This window comes from Marmota monax, unplaced genomic scaffold (genome assembly GCF_021218885.2).
Source record: "Marmota monax isolate L192 unplaced genomic scaffold, Marmota_monax_Labrador192_F-V1.1 WCK01_AAM20220418_F8-fsc00008, whole genome shotgun sequence".
Lineage (NCBI taxonomy): Eukaryota > Metazoa > Chordata > Mammalia > Rodentia > Sciuridae > Marmota > Marmota monax.
This window is the reverse complement of record NW_026694432.1, coordinates 5431907-5446371: the sequence shown is the minus strand read 5'-3', so window position 1 is coordinate 5446371 and position 14465 is coordinate 5431907. Positions and strand designations below refer to the sequence as shown.

Genomic DNA, 14465 nt, shown 5'->3' with positions numbered 1-14465 from the left:
CACTGTACTAATCTACTCTGTTTCTATAGACTTGCTTCTTCAGAATATTTGATATACAAATGGTCCCCTATTTATGATGTTTCTACTTAGGATGATGATTAGACTTAGGGTCTTCAATTTCATGATGACGTGAAAGCATAAGCATACAACCATTCTACTTTTCACTTTCAGTACAATATTCAATAAATTACATAAGATATACAATACTTCATTATAAAACAGGCATTGTGCTAGGTGATTTTCTCCAACTACAGGCAAACACAAGTATTTTGAACACATTTAAGGTTAATTAGGTAGAGCTATGATGCTGATAAATGAAGTGTATTAAATGTATTTTTTACTTAAAATATTTTCAACTTAAGGGCTAGGGTTGTGGCTCAGTGGTAGAGTGCTCGTCTAGCACATGAAAGGCCCTGGGTTCAATCCTCAGCACCTTCTAAAAAAATAAGTAAAATAAAGGTATTGTGTCCATATACAACACACACACACATATATTTTTTTTTTCTTTTCCAACTTAAGATGGGTTTATCCCCACTGTAAGTCAAGGTGCATCTCTAAATGAAATTATCCAGTGTCAATACATGATCCTTTGTGACTGGTTTATTTTTTGTTTTATTTATTTTTGGTGCTGGGATTGAACCCAGAGCCAGCACATGCTAAACATATGTTCTACCACTGAGCTACAGCCCTGACACTGGCTTAATTAATGTTTTAAAAATCTTTACTCTGCTAAGAACATTTAACACAATGTCTACCTTTAAAAAAACATTTTTCATTGTAGATGGAAATAATACTTTTATTTTATTTATGTAGTGCTGAGGATCAAACCCAGTGCCTCATGTGCTAGGCAAGCGCTCTACCACTAAGCTACAATCCCAACCCAATACCTAGATTTTTAATGTCTTAAGAGTATAATACATTATTGTTGAGTCTACATAAAATGTATAGCATACGTCTAGAGCTTATTCATCTTACTTAACTTAAACTTTATGCCCATTTTGACTTTTATGAATCTGACTATTTTAGATACCTCATATAAGTGGAATCATACAGTGTCTGTCTTTTGGTGATTGGCTAATTTCATTTAGCATAATGTCTGCAAGATTTCCTTGGCCAAATGTTTTCTCTGATATGTGGATGCTGACTCTCAAGATTTCCTTGAGGACATATTTCAAAATTTCCTTATTTTTTTTAACATTTATTTTTTAGTTATAGTTGGACACAATACTTTTATTTATTTATTTTTATGTGGTGCTAAGGATTGAACCCAGGGCCTCACATGTGCTAGGCAAGCCCTCTACCACTGAGCCACAACCCCAGCTCAAGATTTCCTTATTTTTTAAGGTTGACTAATATTCCATTGTATATTGGCAATTGTACATTGGCAATTATCAGGAATACAAGTAACAATAAATGTTGGTGAGGATGTAGGCAAAAAGATACACTTGGACACTGCGAGTGGGCCTGCAAATTAGTGCAAACACTCTGGAGATTCCTCAGAAAACTCAGAATGGAACCACCATTTGACCCAGTTATCCCATTCCTCGGCATGTACCCAAAGGACTTAAAATCAGCATACTGTAGTGATGCAGCCACATCAATGTTCATAGCAGCTCAATTCACAATAGCTTAGCTATGGAACCAACCTAGGTGTCCTTCAACAAATGATTGGATAAGGAAAATGTGGTACATGTACATGTACACAATGGAATATCACTCAGAAGAATAAAATATGGTATTTGCTGGTAAATGGATGGAACTGGACACTATTGTGCAAAGTAAAATAAGCCAAATCCAAAACCAAAGGCCAAATATTTTCTCTGATATGTGGATGCTGACTCACAATAGGCAGGGTCTGAGTGGAGGTTCACTGGATTGGACAGGGAGGGATGGGGAAAGGGAAAGAAGATGGGAATGGGAAAGACAGTAGAATAAATCCAACAAAACTTTCCTGTGTTTATGTATGAATACATGATCAGTGAAACTCCACATCATGTACAACCACAAGAATGGTAAGTTATATTCTGTGTATGTATGATATGTTAAAATAAATTCTACTGTCATGTATAACTAAAGAGAACAAATAAAAAAATTTAAAAAATATTCCATTGTATTTATATGTCACATTAAAAAAATCCATTCATACTGATGGACATTTAAATTGTTTCCTCATCTTAGCTTTTGTGAGTAGTGCTGCAGTGAACTGAGTATCAGTGCTGTTATCTCCTCAAGATCATGATTTCAGTTCTTTTGGACAAATAACCAGAAGTGAGATTGCTGGATCCAACAGTAGCTATATGCTAATTTTTTAAAGGAATCTCCATACTGTTTTCCATAGTGGCTGTACCATTTTATATTTCCACCATAGTGTAATCAGGGTTCTAAATTTTCCACTCTTCATTACTATTTATTGTCTCTTGTATTTTTCAAAAAAGTCATCCTGAGAGGTGTGAGATATGTCACTATGGATTTTGATTTTGATTTCCCTGATGATCTATGATTTTAAGCATCTTTTCATCTACTTGTTGGCTATTTGTATTTCTTCTTTGGAGAAATATCTGTTCAAGTTCTTAGTTCATTTTAAAATCAGGTTATTAAGGTTTTTTGATACTGAATTTAAGGTCCTTATATCTTTTGAAATTTAATCTCTTATCAGATATATGGTTTATAAATATCTTCTCCCATTCTGTAAGTTGCCTTTTCATTCTGTTGCATGTTTCCTTTTTTTTAGAGAGAGAGAGAATTTTTTAATATTTATTTATTTTTTTTAGTTATTGGCGGACACAACATCTTTGTTTGTATGTGGTGCTGAGGATCAAACCCGGGCCACATGCATGCACTGAGCTACAACCCCAGCCCTCATTTGTTTTCCTTTTTGCTGTTTGCTTTTCTTTTTTGAAGTTCTAGGAATTGAATCTAAGGGCCTTTTACCACTGAGATAGATCCAAGATCACTGATTTGCAATGCTTCTTCTTTTCAAATATAGGCATTTAGCACTAAAAATTTCCTTCAAACGTGCATTCCACATGTTTTGGTGTTTTGTGCTTTTTTTTTTCCCCCTTGTGTCTTTCCCTTTAGTTCATGAGTTGTATAAAAATGTGATTTATCCAAATAATTGGAGTATTTTTCAGATGTCTTTTTATTACTTATTTCTAATTCCACTGGGGTTATCTGAAGATGGGTTTTGTTTTGATTTGGTACTGGGGCTTGAACCCTTGGCGGGGGGGCTCTACTGCTGAGCTACATCCCAGCCTTTTTTATTTTTTAATTTTGAGACAAGGTTTTATTAAGTTACTGAGGCTGGCCTTGAACTTGTCACTCTCCTGCCTCAGACTCCCAAGTCTCTGAGATTATAGGCATGTGCTTGAAAAAAAATTTTTTTAAATATTGGGGATTAAACCCAGGGGAACTCTACCCTAGCCTTATTTTTGAAATTAAAAAACATTTTTTTTAGTTGTAAATAGACACAATACTTTTATTTTTATGTGGTGCTGAGTCTCAAACCCAATGCCTCACACATGCTAGGCAAGTGTTCTACCATTGAGCTGCAACCCTAGACCTACCGTAGCTTTTGTGTTTTTTATTTTGAGACAAGGTTTCACCAAGTTGCCCAGGTTGGCTTCAAACTTGCAATCCTTCTGCCTCAGCCTCATTAGTTGCTGGGTTTACAGGTGTCTGACACAGCACTTGTCTTATTTCATTTTTTTTAAAAGGCATTTTCATTGGTGCAGAATTCTAGGTTGACTTTTTTAAAGTATTTTTTTAAAATTTTGGGGTACCAGGGATTGAACAAGGGGCACTCAACCACTAAGCCATATCCCTACCCGTTTTGTATTTTATTTAGAGACATGGTATCACTGAGTTGCTTAGTGCCTCACTGTTGCTAAGGCTGGCTTTGAACTCTCGATCCTCCTGCCTCAGTTTCCTAAGCCACTGGGATTACAGGCATGCATGACAGCACCAGACTTTTAAGTACTTTTAAAGAATTTTTTTTTCTCAACTGTCTTCTGGTTTACATTGTTTTTTAATAAGAAATTTGCTATTATACTTGTCTTTTGTCTTTTGTGTGTTTTTTTAAATTTAACTCTATTTGTTTTAAATAAGATTTTTTTTAAACTATTGGTTTTAAACAATTTGAATATCATGTGCTTTGGTATAGTTTTCTGCACGTTTCTTCTGCTTGAGGTTCCCTGAGTTCCTTGGTTCAGCAGTCATCCTCTTTATCCTGCTAGGAATCTAATAATCCATGTCAGGCTACCTGTTCCTCTCATGGTTGGTTATCATCAAATTTGATTTTTTTCCTAATAAAACTAATGAAAAATGTTATCTCAGGTGTAATTTTAATTTGCATATCTCAAGTGAGAACAAGCACTTTAATTTTTTAAAATATCATTTGTATCTTTTTTTGTGTGAAATGTAAAATCATATCCTTTCTACTGGTTTCTTGATCATTTGTACATTGCTTTATCCATATCTTTTCCCTTTTTTTTGCAATAAGCATGTATTTTTTTGCCAATAAGGAAATAAAACATAAAGTTATTTTTAATTAAGAAAATGTTGGGCACATGCCTGAGTGTCAGCACTCGTGAGTGTTAGCACTCAGGAGGTAGAACAGAATGATTCCTTGAGCCTGGGAATTCAGGATCAGTTTGACCCCCATCTCAAAAAACAATAGGGGTGGGACTGTAGCTCAGTGGTTGAGTGCTTGCCTAGCATGTGTGAGGCACTGGGTTTGATTCTCAGCACCACATAAAAACAAATGAATGCCAGGCGTGGTGGCACACCCCTGTAATTCCAGCAGCTCAGGAGACTGAGACAGAAGGATTGCAAGTTCAAAGCCAGTCTCAGCAACAGCAAGGTGCTAAGCAACTCAGTGAGACCATGTCTCTAAATAAAATATAAAATAGGGCTGGGGATGTGGCTCAGTGGTCGAGTTTCCCTGAGTTCAATCCCTGGTACCTAAATAAATAAATTAATTAATTAAATAAAGGCCCATCAACATCAAAAAATTATTAAAAAACAAACAAAACAAAACAACAACAAAGCAATACTCCATCTCAAAAAGCAGCAGCAAAACAAAAACAAAGCAAAAATGCTTAAAAAACCCATATGGTTTCCTAATACAAAATACTCAAGAATCCATGGAAGCTGGTGTTTTATTATTGCTCTTCATCTAGGTGCTAATTTTCATTTCTTTTTGCAGTGATGCCTGCATAGGTAGTATGTGAGCTTAAAAGACTAAGTGTCACCCTGGAATCTCTACTTTTGACCAGGGGGTACTGGAAAAATTAAGAACTCTGATTTGTAAGGAGATCTGTAAGCTCTATCTTAGTCATCATTTCATTACATCCTCCAGTGGCTCTGGGAGGTTGATAGGTCATTGACAATGATCCCCATTTTATAGATTCTGAAACTGAGGCTTGGAAAGTAAACTGACTTTATTATATGAAAGTTTATATTAGAAGTTAACTAAAAATAACTTAATTCTATATACACAGGTTCCTACAATTAGAAACTAGGGCAAAATTTTGGACCCAGGTGCTCTTTCTTATTAGCAATGAAAGTAAGGATTCCTATCACTTTAAAGTCTACTGTCTCCTCAGGAGACTGCAGGCCAACCCTTTGATGGCCACGGCTAGGCAAGCACAGTGGGGACACCAGTATCTAAGGTCTATCTGTACTTACCTTTGGCAGCAGTCAGCATTGTGGAGGCTAGTTCACATTGCTGTGATTCCAGATGTCCAAGTGTAAACCATCGAGGATAACGGCTGGGTACCACAGACACCATATGGTGAGGGTGGGAAGTGTCGCCTGCAGAAGCTGAATTTTCTAGAACAGGTAACCTAAAAGAACCAGGAAGAGTCATCAGTTATCATCTAGACCTTGGCTATCTGAGCCACTTTAGAGAAGCTTGCTCTTTTCTGGGGAGGAACTTAGGAGGGAAGGATTAAGTAAGAGCTTTGGAGGTTTTCAAAACGTATGGGTCTATACTCTACATGAAGTGAGTGATTGAGCACTTGTAGAATCCAAGCTGAATAGTCCCCACTACACATGAACTTGAAAAGTCAGTCAAAAGCAATAGGGATATTTTTATTTTTTAATTTTTTTTGTTTTAGTTGTTGATGATCTTTATTTTATTTATTTGTATGTGGTGCAGAGAATTGAATCCAGTGCCTCACGCATGCTAGGCAAGCGCATTACTTCTGAACCACAACCACAGCCCAAGGGTTATTTTTAAAAACATAAGTATATGCCAAGGACTTTCCTGTTTTAGCTGAGGAGTTCTCTCAGTCTTACAATCTAATTAATATTCTTGTGTATACTCTGCTACCTACAGAAGTTAACATGCCTAAACCAAGGATTCTATTCTAGTTTGGAAGCAAGATCCCCAAAGCTCACTAGTTTTCAAGTCTTGAAGTATACCTATTTATCTCTACTTCCTCTAGATTCCTCTGAGGACGTGTACTTGGGAACCATGACTCAAGTGAGTTATGGAAGGGCTCCAACACTTTCTCAGGCTGCCTCATTGACTCCAGAAAATGAAGACTCAAGTCCTGGGTGTTCCTATCTAATAATATATCATGATGTCTCAGGGGCTTTTTCAGACAATCTACCATGAGTATAGCAAGGGAGTGAAGTGGGTCTTCAACATAGAATCCCAGATAGGAATCCTAGATCAGTTGAAAATATCAGAGTCATTTTAAGGCAGATTTGGTGGCAGATCAACAGAACAGACAAAGAAGAAAAGAGAAGATAGTAGGATAAGCAGAGAGAGAGAGCACTGAAGACTTCTGATTTGGTAGGGATAATGGACTGGAAATGGGCTACCCACCTCATGGCACGAAGGGCTAATTTATAGGACAGATCTGGATCATGAGGCAGCAAAGCTGAGAACAAATACTTGGCAAAGGTATGCATGGGGACACTCTCTCGGTGGATGACTTCTCCTAGACCACTGAAGGGGCCTCCTGCAGGAAGAAGATAAGCCAGACAGTTTAATTTATCTGTATGCTTCCATTCACCAGGCTAGACTTTAGGGCCTCAGGGTCTCATACATGTTTGCCAGCCATGGGAACCTTCACTGTATTTTAATGTCATAAATATTCCTGTATCTGTGCAGGTAGAGGAAGGGTGCCCAGGGTCATAAGCAAAGACAGTGTGACAATATCCCCTTCTCTACTTACCTTCTAGTAGCAAGATGCACTGTTTCCGCAGTGTTTGTACTAGCTCATCGTCCAGCTGCAGTTCCTGGAGTTGGCTTAGAAGTTGTTCCTCATTACGACATACTTTGTCCTGTGCATAGAGGCCTTCAGGCATTACCCTCTGTTGACCCATGCCCATCAAAGCAACTTCCAGGGCTAATGACAGGTAGGACTCACTGCTGTTTGCGCAGTCTGTAGCCACAGGTACATGCTGGTACACAGGGAGTCTGCTTTCACTCATATCTGAGGGTAACAGGGTACCAGGTTCTTTAGGATAGGCCTGGCAGATTCTTCTGTCCCTCCAGACCCTCCCACTTTGGAATACTGCTTGGTCAATAGATATTTCAGAAGCTAAATCAGAACCCCAGAGCAGTAAGAAAAATTCACTGAAAAAAGGTTACATAGAGGCACAAAGGTTTCCACCTCCTTCATAACATAATGAACTGGCCAGGCCTGTTGAGAAGTATAAAATTGAATACTTATCTTTTGCTATCGTATACATTATAAAATATCACAATTGTCCATCTCTTTTACTACAGTGTGAATACCTTAAAGGGATGAGACTAACTTGTTCCATGTATCTCCAGGGCCTAACATATGGAAGGAGTTAAATACACATCAGTGGTGAACAAATAAACCAAATGCAACCTCAGGTTTTCAAGCTATAAATGTTTCTGTGCAGATAAAACTCATTAAAGATGATGATTCCATACCAGGGTATCAGTGTGAAGATAATGGCAACCCTAGCACAGTTTGGGCTAATCCTTTCATTTCTACATAGAAAAAAAAATCTGTATCCAGTTAAAACTCTTATTTTGGTAACACTTGAAAATTCTATGTTATTATTATTTTATATGTTCCACCAATGGAATCATAATCTCAGGTTTAAAAGTAAAAGTCCTAGCTGGGCACAGTGGCGCATGCCTGAACTCCTCCTAGCAGCTCAGGAGGCTGAGGCAAGAGGATCAGAGTTCAAAGCCAGCCTCAGCAAAAGCAAGGTGGTAAGTAACTCAGTGAGACCCTGTCTCTAAATTAAATACAAAATAGGGCTTGGGATGTCGCTCAGTGGTTGAGTGCCTCTAAGTTCAATCCCTGGTATCCCTCCACCAAAAAAAAAAAAAGTCAAAGTCTTAGGTGTATTGGTATGTGCCTGTGGTTCCAGCTACTTTGGAGGCTGCTATGGGAGGATCACTTAATCCTGGGAATTTGAGGCCAGCCTGGGTGACACACAGTGAGATCTCTTTTAAAAAACAAAATTAACAAACAACAACAAAAAAAGGCAAACGTCTGAAATCCCAGTTATTTGGGAGGCTGATGCAGGAAGATTATAAGTTCAAGGCCAACCTCCACAACTTGGTAAGACCCTGTTTCAAAACAAAAAATAAAAAGGGCTGATGATGTAGATTAGTGGTATAGAATCCCCAGGTTCAAGTCCTAGTATTGAAAAAAAAAAAGCTAAAATCTTTATTTCCTTTTTCCTTCATCTGGTAAGTATTTACAGAAGACTATTAAATGGCAGGTTCTCTACTGAGTGTTATGATTACAAAGACAATTAAGTCATAATTTATGCTTTCAAAAAGTAACTGATAAAACTGATAAAAAATAATAATTTGTAAACAAATTATAATGCAGTGTGCTAAATAAATACTCAAGTAGATATAGGTCAACAATATAGTAAATCCATAAAGGAAAGAAGAATAAATTCTGTCTCTTTCTAGTCTGGGCCACTCTGTGATTCTGTTAGACTATTCTCCTCTATTTCTCATTTGTAAAACTGGCGCAAAAACACCATGAAGGTGAATGTTTAAAGGAAATCAGAGAGTATTATTCAATTGCAAGGGATATATACTTTTTTTTTTCTTATGACAGGGTCTCACTATGTTGCCCAGGCTGGCTTAAATTTCTGGGCAAAAAATCCTCCTGCCTCAACTTTCCAAGTTGCTGGGACTATAGGGATGTGCCACCATGCCTGGCTTGATACACCTTTTTGGTGGATGTTCTCTCCCATTTCTGGACTGCTCTGAAGTTATGGCCTCAGACTTCTGATATTCTTCTAGTCCTGGACTACATTCTTTAGCCATTTGTGGTAGGGAAATCAGAGGAGCAAGGAAGCTGGTAAGGTAAAATAGGAACAGACCACAGGGTGGGAACAGAAAGTAGGAAAGAAAGGAAAGAAAGAAACCTCTCAGGAATGCTGAGTTTGGACAAGATTGAAAAAAAAAAGGCTATAAGAGGAGAGGAACATAGTTTGGCAGGGAGGACAGGGCTGCCAAGGACAGTCCTGGCTTGTCGAAAGCTGACCCTTGTACCTGACACTTCCATATAGCCATCATCATTCAGGCGGCAGGCTTCAGTCAAAGTGAGAAACAGGCAGCCAATGGGATCCAGGGGGTGGCCCACCCAGCCCTCCAGGTTTGTGATGGTTGTGGTTCCTCTCTGCAACAGTTCTAAAAACAAGCAGGTTCAAAGTTTCAGACAGTGATAGAGACACATTGCTCTTTTCCCCTGCTTAGCTCTCCTTATCAGTCTCATTCAGGTCTTAACTCTGGAAGTTATACAAAAGCTTCCTTTATTATCTTGTCTTGGGTTGACATGACTGGTCATAATCTCACCAGCCAGTTGTTAGGCCATGTGATGTGAATTTAGATTGCCTGCTGGTAGTTCATATGTGGATACAGCTTTACAGCTTTGAAAGGGTCCTCTCATGCCAGACCTTAGTTAGTGGTCCTTTCATCTGCACTCTGAGGAAGCAGGAAGGCATCATTGTTTCCATTTTACTGCTGAGAAAACTGAGATCCACAGAGAAAAAGTGAGGCATTTCACACAGCCGGCAGAATTCCTGGAATTCCCTAGCTCCTGCCACACCATGATACTTAATGAAAAATAGGTTCTAGGTCTTATATCCCCTGACGATCCTCATTAGCCTTAGGCCTAAAGAGGTAAGATGACTCCTAATCATCATACCTTTCTTCTGATGCTTGTAGATTTCCAGCTGCCGCTGCTGTTGCAACCTCAGAGTATTAATAATGGCCACCGTAAGTCTGAGGGCCTCTTTTGGATAACCATGAGAACGCAAGGCATCGACACGAGCACAAGCTGTAGGCACATGCTCTACCAGATAAAAAGAAAATATCTTGATTGAGTTAAAATTTCAAATCAGGATGCCAGGCATGGCGGCACACGCCTGTAATCCCAGCAACTCAGGAGGCTGAGGCAGGAGGATCTTGTGTTCAAGGCCAGCCTCAGCAATTTAGAGAGGCCCTCAGCATTCAGCAAGACCCTATCTCAAAGTGAAAAATAAAAAAGGACTAGAGATGTGGCTCAGTAGTAAAGCACCCCTGGTTTTTCAATCTGCCATACCACACCCCAAAAAAACACACAAAATAGGAAACTTCATGCTTGACAAAGGGAGTTTGTGTTCAGTCCAGTTCTTCAAATTCAACCTGATATCTATTTAATACAAGGAACTGTATTTTTTTTTTTAATCTTTCAGGATAAAAAAGTTGAATAAGGGGCTGGGGTTGTAGCCCCAAAGGTAGAGAACCTGCCTAGTATGTGTGAGGCACTGGGCTTGATCCTCTGCACCACATAAAAATATATAAATAAAATAAAGGTATTGTGTCCATCTAAAACTACAAATACTTTTTAAAAAGTTAAATAAGTCACAGTTGCCTCCTTGAAAGAGCTATCTTGTAGCTTCAGTTCAGTGGTAGAGTGTAGAAAGGGACACACAACTAGGATGACAAAATACAGTCCCTGTAACTAATTAGAACAAATTTAAAAGTAAAATAAATTGGGGCTGGGATTGTGGCTCTGCGGTAGAGCGCTCGCCTAGCACGGGTGGGACCTGGGTTTGATCCTCAGCACCACATAAAAAAATAAAATGCATTGTGTTGTGTCCATCTACACCAAAAAAATAAAATAAAATAAGTTAAAAAGATACAGAACCTCTTTGTGAACATGTATTATAGGAACCCACTGGAGGTAAAAACTAACTGCCCAATGGGAAAAGCCTTATTCATTTGTCTATTCTATATTTCCTAAAGACCTACTAAACACCCGGCAGTATGTTAAAAGTACAAAGATGAATAAGAAATGACCACTGCCTTCAAAGAGCTCACAAATGATACATAAACAGTTAACGAAAAAGTGACATGATAGATATACACACAGAAAAAATAATATTTGAGCTGTGCTTTGAAGGACAAGCAAGATCATGAATAGGTAGATAAATAGGGAAGGCATTCTTTGCAAAGGTATATAAGAAAAGGCATATAAGTAAAAGTATAAAAAGTATTCTATGTAACAAAACATCTTTGGAGAATGGCATATATGGGTAGCTAGCATTAAGTTATATGGCTGGAAATAGCCTGGAAAAGTAGATCTGGATTGTAAAGAGGTTTGAACATCATTAGGAAGAGTTTAGATTCACCTTAGGGATAATGGAAGATTATTAAAGGCTTATAAATGGCCAAGTGATTATAACAAGCTTTATGGTTTATCCATTTCTTTTAAGGCTATTATTATTTCTTTTAGAAATAATCACAGATTTAAAAATATAAACAAAATATAAAATAAAAACCAAATAATACTCTTTCTAGTTTTATTCATATTTAAGCTATTAATTTTTCACTAAAATGGGATATAATTATTGTTTTATAAGTAGATTTTTTTTGCTTAATAGCACATTATAATTATATATATCATTCCAATGAATATCTGTATTTCCACAGAATTAATCTCATATTGGTGGATATTTATATTATTTCCAATTTTTCCATTTGTGCATTATTTATGTCCATTCCTAATGAATCTTTTAGCTTTAAGCATATCTTTAATTATTGCTCAGGAGAAATTCCAAGATGTGAAATTCCCTTATCAAATGGTATAAATGAGCTGGGCGTGGTGGCATCTGCCAGTAATACCAGCTACTCAGGAAGTTGAGACTGGAGGATCACAAGTTTGAGGCCAGCATGGACAACTTGAAGAGATGCTGTCTCAAAATAAATTTTAAAAAGGACTGGGTATATTGCTCAGTAGTAGAGCACTTGACTGGAAAGTGTCAGGCACTGGGTTCAATTCCTAGTACAAAAAAAAAAAAAAGTATTTTAAAGACTTGATAAGGTGTTACTAAAATATCCTTCAGAAAGGCTATAAGCATTTAAATTCCTACCTATCTCATGCAACTTCTCACACCCAGAAACTAATTATCTTTATTTTAAAAATTCCTGGCCATTTGATAATTAAAAATGGTATCTCAGTGCTGTTTTTTGTTTGTTTTATTCTAGTATTGGGGAATTGAACCCAGGAGCACTTAACCACTGAGCCACATCCCTAGCCCCTTTTTATATTTTATTTAGAGACAGGTTCTTACTGAGTTGCTTTGGCCTTGCTAAGTTGCTGAGGCTGGTTTTGAACTTGTGATCCTCCTGTCTCAGCCTCCCAAGTCGCTGGGATTATAGGCGTGCACCACTGTGCCTGGTCTCAGTATAGTTTTAATATATATCTTTATTTATTAATGAGGTGTACATTTTTCACATGCTTGTTAGGTTTATGTTTTAGAAGTACTTGAGAAAAGAGGAAAGATGATCAGAGGTAATTTTAGGCAGTGACCCACAGGGAGTTTGGCCAAGTTTTTTTGTCTTGTTTTTTTACAGGGACATATCCAGATTCAGCTAGAGCTTTTATGGGGTGAGAGATGGAGTAGGGAATTGGGTAAAATAACGAAAATATATGTGATTATTTGAAGACTCAAAAATGAATATTTTTAAAAAAGTGTTTATTTTGGAGTGGGTATTCTATAATAAAGTCAAGGATAGACTGATAATAAGAATACTCTCTGGGCTGGGGATGTGGCTCAAGTGGTAGCACGCTCGCCTAGCATGCATGAGGCATGGGGTTCGATTCTCAGCACCACATAAAAATAAAGATATTGTGTCCACCTAAAACTGAAAAATAAATATTAAAAAAAGAATACTCTCTTAGAGGAAGGTTTAAACTTAAGATGGAACAGTTTTATCCTGTTATGAGGGAAGGTAGGAAGTTGGGAAAGAAGAAAGGAAGACAGCTTGATGACAAATGAAGACTGTGTCCTAGGTGCCAGAACAGGGTAATTTAAGTTTCAAACTTGGTGTTTATTTTTTGTTTTTGATTTTAGTTGTCAATGGACCTCTATTTTATTTATTTAGTTATTTATATGTGGTACTGAGAATCAAACCCAGTGCCTCACACATGCTAGGCAAGCGGTATACCACTGAACTAAGACCCCAGTCCTTGTTTGTTTGTTTGTTTTAAACTAGGGATTGAACCCAGGAGTGCTTAACCACTGAGACACATCCCTTTTTTATATTTTCTTTTGAGACAGGATCTTGCTAAGTTGCTGAGGCTTGTTTTGAACTCACAATTCTCCTGCCTCAGCCTCCTGAGCCGCTGGTGTACCATCATGCCCAGGAAATGGTGTTTTTTTAAGCAAAATATATAATTTCAGAGTAGAATATAACATTGCTCAGTAACCAATGACTGAGAGAGCCTGTAAACTGATATCTAATGGCTATGTTATACTCCTTGAGATGTATTAACTCCTTTATCCTCCCAAAGTTTAGGGGATAGGATACAAATCCTATTTGAAATTACTGTACCTCAACTAAGCACATATGCAAATAGCTTCAAATAAATATCCTGAATCTCAAAAGGCCTCAAAAGAGCTATATAAAGACTATCCAAATTGTAGTTGGTTTTGCTGGTACTTACACAGATGGCTCCTTTGGGCCTCATATGAGTTGAGGTTGGGCTCTGAAAATCTTGGAGTAGATGAGGGCTAGACTTACCAAGCCACAGTGGCTGGCCATGGGAATTAAAGAGTAGTCGCTCACTTTCTCGTTGGCAGGCAGGAGCTGTATATATATCACTGCTGATTATTCTCTGTAGGTGGCTGTCCTGCCAATGTAACTCACGGCCCTCGATGGCTCTAGTGAACACTGTTCGTCTTGGTCTGGATAAGGAGTCTAGGGAAAGAAAAAAAAATGCAGCAGCACAATGTTAGATAATCAGAAGTTCTAATTCCTGGGTCTTCATCAGGGTGACAGGTTGGGCAGAAGAATAGTATAAGAGCAATGAGAACAACCACTCCACAATCTGGATATTTGTTGTGCTGCTCCTTCCTGGATAATCATTAGTATATCTGTGCCCTCTATCAGAAGAACCTTTTTACAAAAATCTATGGCTGCCTTCCTCCTTTTACAGAAGACCAATATCTACTGGGAC

General features: G+C 37.8%; 1 protein-coding gene across 1 annotated transcript in view; it reads right to left on the bottom strand.

Annotated features, from left to right (window-relative positions):
* Zswim5 (zinc finger SWIM-type containing 5) overlaps positions 1–14465 on the bottom strand; it is a 185993-nt gene that overhangs the window by 19058 nt on the left and 152470 nt on the right. The window contains exons 6-11 of the mRNA XM_046418776.2: positions 14030–14206; positions 10167–10313; positions 9512–9649; positions 7185–7445; positions 6833–6968; positions 5686–5843 (exon numbers count right to left, since the gene is read on the bottom strand). Coding sequence (XP_046274732.1) covers positions 5686–5843; positions 6833–6968; positions 7185–7445; positions 9512–9649; positions 10167–10313; positions 14030–14206 — 1017 coding nt within the window. The remainder of the gene's footprint in view (positions 1–5685; positions 5844–6832; positions 6969–7184; positions 7446–9511; positions 9650–10166; positions 10314–14029; positions 14207–14465) is intronic.